The 10,211-nt window shown below is 36.6% G+C and overlaps 1 protein-coding gene across 1 annotated transcript in view; it reads right to left on the minus strand.

The window, feature by feature from the left end:
• Nucleotides 1-10,211, minus strand: part of atrnl1a (attractin-like 1a) — a 271,222-nt gene that overhangs the window by 163,816 nt on the left and 97,195 nt on the right. The window contains exon 21 of the mRNA XM_016457834.1: nt 8,606-8,699. Within this exon, the coding sequence (XP_016313320.1) occupies nt 8,606-8,699 (94 nt within the window). The remainder of the gene's footprint in view (nt 1-8,605; nt 8,700-10,211) is intronic.

A 10,211-nucleotide genomic window follows, 5' to 3' on the forward strand; every position in this document is an offset into this window, starting at 1 on the left:
TTAGCTGTTTTCATTCACTTGAGATATAACTGACTGCGTTTACCTGAATGATTGTCGAGATGGGTATTTTGTCATAATGTTATGTGTATGTGTTTGTTCAGAGGATTCAGTTTGATGTTCGCGCACCGTCTGAAACGAGTGTGCGGCTGTGCGCGTAGAGAACAGTGCGCGAGTAACTAATCGAGTTCCCTTTCGCCTTTTCTCTCTGGAATTGTTTAAAATTAGCTTGCTTGTGTAAATACGAACAAATGATAAATGTATACTCTATTATGGTTACATTTTGCAATTAATCCACGGACCACATGCGTGCCGATCCGTGGGGCTTGGTCCGTACGGATCACGGATCAACTACGATCAGTTTAACCACTACTATACAACAAGACAACAGCTATTAATGTTTCAACTTTTCTTTTAAAATATGCTGTGCCCATAATAAATAAAAAAAAAATTGATTGATTGATGGACACATTACATGACCCAAAAGTGATAGTAAAGAAAGACGTTACAAAAAAAGATTTCTATTTAAAAAAAAATGCTGTTCTTTTGAACTTTCTATTCATCAAAAAAAAATGAACATGTTTCTTTAACATCAAACCAGCATATTAGAATGATTTCTGAAGCATTATGTGAGAATGAAAAACTGGAGTAATGGCTGCTGAAAATTCAGCTTTGTCATCACAGTAATAAATTATATTTTAAAATATATTCAAACAGAAAACAGTTTTTTAAACTGCAATAACAGTTTACACTATTACTGCCTTGACGGTATTTTTCTTTTTAATCAAACAAATACAGTCTTGGTGAGCTTAAGAGACTTTCAAAAACATTTAAAAAATGTTACTAACCAAACTTTTTAATAGTAGTGTGCATACCATATCAAAGAACCAAAACTTGTTTATACCAAACACTAAACTATTCTGCTGCTTTGTCTCAGAACCATGAGTGTGAGTGTTTCTTGTTTGTGGGATTTTTTATGGTGATTTCTCCCTATGCTGCAGGTAGTATGTTCTTAGCTGGGCTTGAGATGATTCTAGTGGACGGGCCGTCAGGTGCCCCGCTCCTCTGAGGCCTGAAGTGGAGGATGAGACCACACTTCTGATCAATTCACACTAACAAACCAAACAAAACCCTTCATGCTGTGCCAAAAGCACAAAACTATCACCGACTCTCTCAGGATCAGAAAGATGAGCAAAAAACCCTGAGTGGAATATACAGCATAAACACACCTTTTTTTATGCATATGAGAAACATGCATCAGTTTAAACAGTAGGTTAGAGTAATGCTTAAGCTTTCATAGTAGAAAAGATAGTAGAAATCATAGTAGAAAATTGGGATGTTCTTGTATCAAGGGCAAAGGTGCTGATAAGTTTTTGTGAAGCACATTTATTTTTAATGACCATTTTTGATATCCATATATTCAGTCAGGATTGTAAGAGATTGTGAGGACGACAGACGTGGAGAGAGAGCCTGCCAGAGTGAAGAACACAGTGGCATGTCTGGTTCAGTTTAAAGCAAACACTCATTACTGGCATGTAAACACTCAGTGTTTATTATTCACCTCATGCTACAGAAGCAGTGAGTTCATGTGTGTGGATTCAGAGCTTAATAAACACACAGATGGATGGACGGACCAGCAGGGCAAACACGCATGATTAATCACCAAATTGCCCTTTGAAGTGGAGAAGTGGCCGAGGGCCTGAGAAAGAACACTGCATTGAAATCATATAAGAAAGAAAAAAAAAGGCTGCTTTTATTTGATCAAAAATACAGCAAAAACAATAATAATGTAAAATATTATTAAAATTTGAAATAACTGTTTCCTATTTTCATATATTTTAAAATGCAATTTATTCCTGTGATGGCAAAGCTGAATTTTCAGCAGCCATTACTTCAGTATCACATGATCCTTCAGAAATCATTCTAATGTTCTGATTTTGTGATAAAGAAACACTTATTATTACTTAATATTTTTGTGGAAACAGTGATACATGTTTATTTTTCAGGATTATTTCATGAATAGAAAGTTAAAAAAACAACACTTATTTGAAATAGAAATCTTCTGTATAAATGTTACTTTCTTACTGTCTACTGTCAACTTTGATCAATTCAATGCCTCCTCGCTGAATAGAAGTATAATTTTTTTTTTTTTTAAACCTTACTGTCCAAACCAAACTTTTGAACAATAGTGTAGTTATGAATTAGTATCTATGGGTAAGTTAGTAATTTAGTCATCTACCAAAATAACAAAGGAAAAAGAACATAACAATACATGTTTAAAAGTAACCATTTATAGCTTTGGCTACATGCACTGTACATACATTACACTGTAATATGTGAAATATGTGACCCTGGACCACAAAACCAGTCATAAGGGTCCAATTTTTGACATTGAGATTTATACAACATCCGAAAGCTAAATATACAAGCTTTCCATTGAGGTATGGTTTGTTAGGATAGGACAATATTTGGCCAAGATACAACTATTTGAAAATCTGGAATCTGAGGGTGCAAAAAAATCAAAATATTGAGAAAATCACCTTTAAAGTTGTCCAAATTAAGTTCTTAGCAATGCATATTGCTAATCAAAAATTAAGTTTTGATATATTTACGGTAGGAAATTTACAAAATATCTTTACTTAATATCCTAATGATTTTTGGCATAAAAGAAAAATCGATAATTTTGACCCATACAATGTATTTTTGGCTATTGCTAAAAATATATTCAAGCGACTTAAGACACATATAACTTAACAGACATTGATTGCCAAATTACAGTTATAGTTCAAAAAGCATACACCATAAAGCAATTTTGCAGGATTTCAAATCAGGCACTAAAAAAAGTACCCATTAAAACATCTTTCAGCTAACAGAATTGTTTTGGGTTCTAAGGGGAAAGGATTCTGCGGGAGGGTAAAATCGGGCATGACACCACCTCAGGACAAAAACAGGTATAAAAAGAGGGCATAAAAAGAAAGGCAGACCCCTCCAGGGCTCCAATAAAATTATATTATTCCAGAGGAACATTTGAATGCTGAGTGTTCACCATGCACAGTGGGACAACCATTCACACTGTGCTCCGATTAACAAAACATTTCATTATTGTTCAAATATTTCTAATTCTCTTCAACTTCTGCCTGCTTTTAAAACTCATATTTCTCCTCCTTGGCTACAGTACCCTACTGTTAAGGCAGTTTTCCTGTATTTTTATTTCATTCAAGGGACAGTTCACCCAAAAATGAAAATTCTGTCATCACTTACTGACCCTCATGTCACTCCAAACCAGTATGGCTCTCTTTCTTCTGCGGAACAGAAAAGAACGTATTCTGGAAATCAAACATTTTGGGTTCCCATTGACTTCCGGAATACTTTTTTGTCCATATAATTGAAGTCAAAAGGACCGAAAAACGACATGACGTTTGAAAACAGCGGGTGTCCAAATGCCATTGAGATGAATGGAAATGCTAACACATTGCTAAGCGTTCTCCAGGTATTACTGACCTCCTTGCTGTTGAATGGCATCAGTCAGTCGGCAAACAGATTAAAGCAAGTGCACCCAGTGCAGCACAACATGAGGTCCAGAAAAAGTGTGAAAGAAAGACATAACAAGACAGGGACTGAGAGAACAAATAAGGGGATGGAAAATGAAAACAGCAGGTGTCAGACAGTGGGCATGCCCTCTAGTCATCTGTCTAGTCCTACTGCTCTCTTAGTTTGAAGAAAAGAAAGAAGACAAGCAGGTGAGGGAGAGAGTGGTACGCTAACTGCCCTGTGTTGATCCTTCTAGCCACATGGTAACAGGCCCTCATCCTGACTAAATAAACAGAATGTGTGTGGCGCCTGCTCGCAGGAGACTGAATTAGCAAATAAATCCTCCGAGTGCCACATTTCACACTGAGACAGCTCTGTGTGTGCGTCTCTCAAAAGCATACGCAATTGTTGCTCACAGGGTTCAAGCGTTCTCGCTTGAGTACTCCTCAGGAGGGCCTGTCTAATTAAATAGCGGCTTCCTCGTGGATCAAAAGCGCATAAACACACACAATTCGAGACCGAAATGAAACAAACATGGCACTTAATGATTTTGCTTTTTTTAACATTTGTGTATTTAATATTTTTTATAATGCAGGTTGTCCTTTATTGGAAAATATCAAGGGTTTACAAAAATTGTATGGTGCATTTAACTGTCTAACCTAAAATCTATTATGTTGTGTCACATACATATGGAACACACTAATGTTAGCAGCCCAATGCAACATCCATATTAGGAGGATCCAGGCGAGAGGAAGTCTGTCTTTATGAACTGTTCCAACAGCACTACCTTTTCCGTCCTCTGAACGAGTACCACATCTTCATCTCTCCCGCCGTGCTCAACAGACAGCTCAGCTCATTACAGGAAACAGGCTAAAACAGGCCACGGGCCACCTGCTAGCTCCCTCTCTTTCTCCCTTCAGTCTGTCTTTTTCTTGATCCGTCTTTCTCTCATTTTATTTTCTCACTCTCTCACTCTGACTCTCGCCCTTCCTTGCGCTTTCAAACACAAAGCAACAAAGAGAAGAACCTTGAAAGGGACCTTGGTGTTCACTGTCTCACAGATTTTAGAGACTTACTCACTTTCTGTCAATCTCTCTATATATAACATTAGTTGAATTCCTTGTCATGTCAGGTTGACTGCTTTCAAAATAGCACTGAAAAAAATGAAAAGTGACCCTACAGAGCCATATGAAAAATGTATATATGCCTTAATATATCAGTTGTTTCTTCTAAATGGCAGTGCAATGAGAGCAAATGGACACTTCTCTCCTGCTTCAGATTTCAGAGAACAAATTTCAGAAGATATCAACGTCACAAACATGCCAAGATGCCAAGACTGCAATCGAGTCAGAGATTTCAACATCTCATTCTTCCAAGAATTACCTATGCTTTTCACATTAACATCCATAAAACCTTTCTATTGCACAAAAGATTATTTATAGTGGAAAAAGGTTCTTTAGATTATTAAGATGTTCTCCACATTTAGAAAAAAAATGTTCTTTTAAGAACAGTTCACTAAAAAGTTGTTTGGGGAACCCAAAATGGTTCTTCTATGGCATTCGCTGCCATAGAAGAAACCCCCTTTTGGAACCTTTATTTTTAAAGGGGTCCTATTATGCTCTTTTACAAAGTCTTGATATTAGTGTTTGATAAATGTAACACTGAACTATGTCAACACTGGAGTAGCTTTAACAATTTCTGTCAGAAAGTGTTTACGTGACATTTTAAGAAGACATTAATGCTTTTGTCTGACTGAAATTAAACATGCAAACACGCTTACTCGTGCTCTAAATGGGATCTAAAAGATCTAGTGAAACTTTTTTAGAAAAGAAAACTGTTATAGCAGCAAAAGAAGGACTAAAGCAAATATGAGTGCAGTGTTTTGGTTTTTACAACATTTAGTCATGTAATATACCAACTAGAGTTCTCGATTTCAATTAAATATCAATTTTACACCTGTCATTTCTCTTAAAATTCTTAAAATGTAGTAAGAGTTTAGAGCAATAGTGTTAAAGATCATTCATGGGACCATAGATACGTAGTACATAGAACAAACATTATGCAAGTTCACTGTTTTTGTGGTTGTGTGGTACACTGCAGTACTCTGTAATCTAACTGCTAAAAGCATGTTATCAAAAGAGACAAAAGCAAAAAGAGAAATGGTCCCTCAAAACACATATTCACAGCTGTTGGGCCAGCTTACCCGGCTCATTTCACTGAACACACAAACAGGCACATCTGAAGATAAAATGGGGCACAGATAAACATTCAGACCCAGAACTCCAGACGTAAACATCCAGACCCAAATTCAAACCAAAATCAGAGCAGATACATTTTCATATCATTTACAAATCTGCATGCAGACAGTAGGGGCTACACCAACAAGTGTCTGAGATGGATCCACCTGTGTATCCAACAAATACTGCAAGTTTCATCATCACTATTACATGCAATCTGATTAAAAATGTAATTCATATTGGGATGAAGGCTATGAAGCATATGGAAATCATGCCTTCATCACAGAAGGAAGGTTGATGCACTGTTATGGACATGTGATTCAGCACTCTGGCTGCGTCTCAAATGCTCATCTGTCATCGCTCAGGCTGGGTGAGTCACTGTCTTTAATCACTTCAGTGGTTCCCATGGTGATGTGAAAGTACATGTAAGTGCTAGCCACTTCATGCAGGTAAACTTATTTGTGACTGTACGCAACAACATGTGGACAACAAAACATGACTACCCAGCTGACCTTTTTTTTGGCTAATTTTGAAATGATTTCAAGTTCACCATTGATTTTATGTATAAACGCAACATTCTGGATTATAATAAATGTGGTTTAAAGTAGATTTTGGAGTTTGCATATACCAAGCCTGTCCATGAGTGACCGACTTAAAATACATACTAACATGTATTTCTATTATTTTGGTTTATGATGGTTTGGAGATGGTGTGGCTGGTGAAGTCACTCAACCTAAGAGGCCTAGGAGGCCTTTTACAGTGATAGGCATTTTTGCCACATTTACCTAGTGACAAGAGTGTAGTACAGCACTTTTTATAACACTTACCATATTTAAATCCATTTCACTGAATCTTGCATGTTTCCCTCCAAAATCAAAACCCTCCAAAAGCAGTTTTTGTGATTTCTGTATTTATTCCAATAGATTTGGTCTTGCATGCCCCAAATAACTCACTGGAGGCATTGTAAATATAGCCACCAAAGAAACTAACTTTACTTGAAAATGACTTTGCTGTTATCCCCTAAAACCAGATTTTATTGAGTTAATGAGAACTCAAGAAACAGATTCGGAAAGGTTACTTGAACTGGATCCAAAATCAGTGCATAAAATATATGTAGGCCTACCAGGATTAGATTGTATGTAGATTGCATGTGTGAAAGGACATGGTGATGGAAAAAAAAAATTGTTTCTACAGTAACCCCATAGAGATGAGGGTAAAAAATTAGATGGGAGGGGAAAAAAATCAATGCATTTGTGTACCAAAAAACTTTGTGTTTCTGTTCAGAATGATGCTAAATGAAAATATAGGGATGCAAAAAAAAAAGAAAAAAAAAAGGAGCATGCACAATTAAATGTGCGATATTGACAGATATGATAAATGGAAAAAAGTCTGTAATGTCAGCAGATAACTGATACGGTCCCAGTCTACTGGGCATCCGTATGAAAAACTTTTTTTTTTTTTCCCTCAAGAAACTTTACATTCTTTTGTAAAAGTTTTCAGTTCTCTGACAAAACTTTTTGCATTCCCTAGACAAACATTGCATTTTACCCTGTTAAAAAATTGTTTTTGCAAAGGTTTTCCATTCCCCAGATAAACTTTGCATTCACTTGCAAAAAAATTCATTCCCCAGAGAAAGTTAGCTTTATTTTGCTAAATTTTTGCGTTCTCTGATTAAAATTGTTTGCGCCCCCCACAAAAAATGTTGTTTACCAGAAGAAAAAAAAAGCAAAACTGGTGATGGAAATAAAATGAGGTGGGAGAAAACAAAATTATTTTAATGGTTTAGCAAGCAAACTGTTTTTGTACATTCGTGATACTAAGAACTAAAAAGAATAGTAAATAAATACGTGTTCTTAATTCTTAACATTTAATTTGACAAAATGTCAAGAATAAAGATGAATGATGTTAGATAACATGCACAGCCTTCTTGGTAGGGAATCTGGCATGGTCTTAGTCAGCCCTGGCCAACTGAACACTTCTCCTTATAAGAGTTCATGGGCAAGAAAACAAAAGTCAAGCAACAGGAAATTATGAAATTCTTATAGTTTACTGAGAAAATTTTTTTCGTTTCATGACAAATTACTAGAACGAAATAACACTATTAACCGGGTACCAGCATTTAAAAATACTTTTTTTCTAACTGGGGCCTATGAGTCATATCAGTGCACTGTAACAGAGTAAATACACCTACATGTACATCAGTTCCACTGCCATGTGATGTGCTGCATGAAACATCAACCCCGACCAGTACTAACAAACAGCAAATCCATCCATGCAGTTCAGGCATGCGTTTGAAGTTCTATTGCTTGTGTGCCATCTAACTCTCTACCCACGGGTCACATGAGTGATATTTTAAAAAAGGATAGAGGGTGTGTGGAAAAGAGAAACTTTTGAGAACTATGCTTAAGTCCTAGGGAACTCATTACTGCTTAATACATTATCAGTGCCAATGGCGGTGGTGCAGCCTGTTACAAATACATCCACACAGCACTCTGTCTTTATGGACCTCAGTACATTCACACACACAGGGCACAGTGTCAGCCCCAAAAGTGCTATTTAAAGCCACTGATAAGTTCCCTTTGCCACTGAGAACAGGAGCTCGCTGACACAGCACAGTAGAGGTTGCCATTAAAATTAATGTCCTGGGATTAGAAAGACACTTAGGTGGGAATTAATAACAGAGAACTTACGAGAGGGTTAAACGTGTGAATAAAATGTGCTATGATGCTAATGAGAGCATGATAATGTGAGAAAACTTGTTGAAGGTCTCCTGTCTATCACTCTCTGACTGACAGGCCACTGGGAGGATTGCTGGTGATGGGAAATGCAGTCATACTCACAGCTGGCATTGGTCCCCTTTGACCCCTTTAGTGGTACAGTAGCATTTGCCTGAGCTGGAGTGGCACACGTTGGCGTGGTTGTTACATCTGCAGGCTGGAGAGAAGATAGAAGACATAGACAGAAAAAAAAGGGGGAAGAGGAACATTTTTAAAAGGATTGTTCAGCCAAAAATGAAACATCTGTAATTTAATTACCATAAATGTAAAAGTACTCCATCAAAGTCTTCAAAAATTAGTGTTAGAGGAACAAACCAAAATTCATTATTCACTGATTATCCTCTTTCATTGTGCTGTTATCAAAGACTATATGAAGAGTTTATTTGCAAAAACCGATAAACTCCACTTTAAAAAAAAATGAGCAGAGTGCCATGCGTTATTCTCCACACAAATCTGAACCCTAAACACGTTTTGTCAAAAAAGCCGGTATTGTCCACTTTCAAGGCATTGCGAGTTCAGGTTTTACTGCAGAAGCCGACAAGCACCCTTGTTGTTTGTGAACAGAAGCAGATAAGCTTTTTAGCGAATCAGCGCGCTGTATTCAGGTCAGGTGACAAGGCTTCCAGTCACTTTGAAAAAACGTGTTCTAGCAAAGGGGATTTTCCTCAAAGCTGACTAAAGTGATCGAGGATGGATCATTTCGACGAACTTGATGAACCTGTGATATCTTCTTCAGGGCGTAAAAGGAAAATAAAAGCTGAAACGTTTTCACGGAACCTTGCAAAAGCAGCGCGTTACAATGGTGAGGGAAAAGCTCAGTGTATTGCGTGTAATCACAACCATACAGTCTATGATCACAACAACAAAGCTTGTCAGGCGTCTACATAGTCAGCTGATGAGATTACAAAGATAAACAAGTGTTTGTAACTCTGAAACTTGAAATGTGGAGTTATCTGCTTCTGCCAAAAAACGATTGTTGGACTTATCTGCTTTTGCTATAAAACAAACTTTTAATATATAAAAAAACATACTTTCAATGAACTTTAATTTTGTAAGTGACCTGTATTTAAGTTATTATTACATAATCAAAACAACCCAACTGCAGTTTGATTGATATTTCTTGGACTGCACAATAAAAAAAACATGATTTCTGAAAATAAATAAAAATGGAGTTATCTGTTTTTGCAAATAAACTCTTCATATATACTAAGATGGTTCAGTTGAATTCATCTGAAAGGTAGAAACAGCATGGTGCAATATGGTGGCTCTTGTAGAAGGAAGTCCTGCCTTCTAAACAAACAAGCTACTTGCCAATTGGTAAAGTTATCGCATCAATGCAGCTGCTGTTAGGAGCTCCAGAAACAGTTAGTTTCCTAAAATTCATGCTTAGAACTGCACATTTACATTGGCCACATCTGAAATATACCTACACGTTTTTAACACTATTTCAGTGTAGGAAAAAATATTTATTAGACAGCAGCCCTCTACGATCACCTTGGCAATTGAATCGCCACTGGCTAGTAAATTTTTTAGTTTACTGGCCAGACTGATATATATATATTATATATATGTATAATAAATGTTTGTAAAATGGCACAGTTGTTTAAATATCTGAAAGTACACACTTAACATCAATCAGTCAAGCATTATAATATGCCAATCACGTATT

The sequence above is a fragment of the Sinocyclocheilus anshuiensis genome, unplaced genomic scaffold (assembly GCF_001515605.1).
Source record: "Sinocyclocheilus anshuiensis isolate Anshui unplaced genomic scaffold, SAMN03320099.WGS_v1.1 scaffold63, whole genome shotgun sequence".
NCBI classification, from domain to species: domain Eukaryota; kingdom Metazoa; phylum Chordata; class Actinopteri; order Cypriniformes; family Cyprinidae; genus Sinocyclocheilus; species Sinocyclocheilus anshuiensis.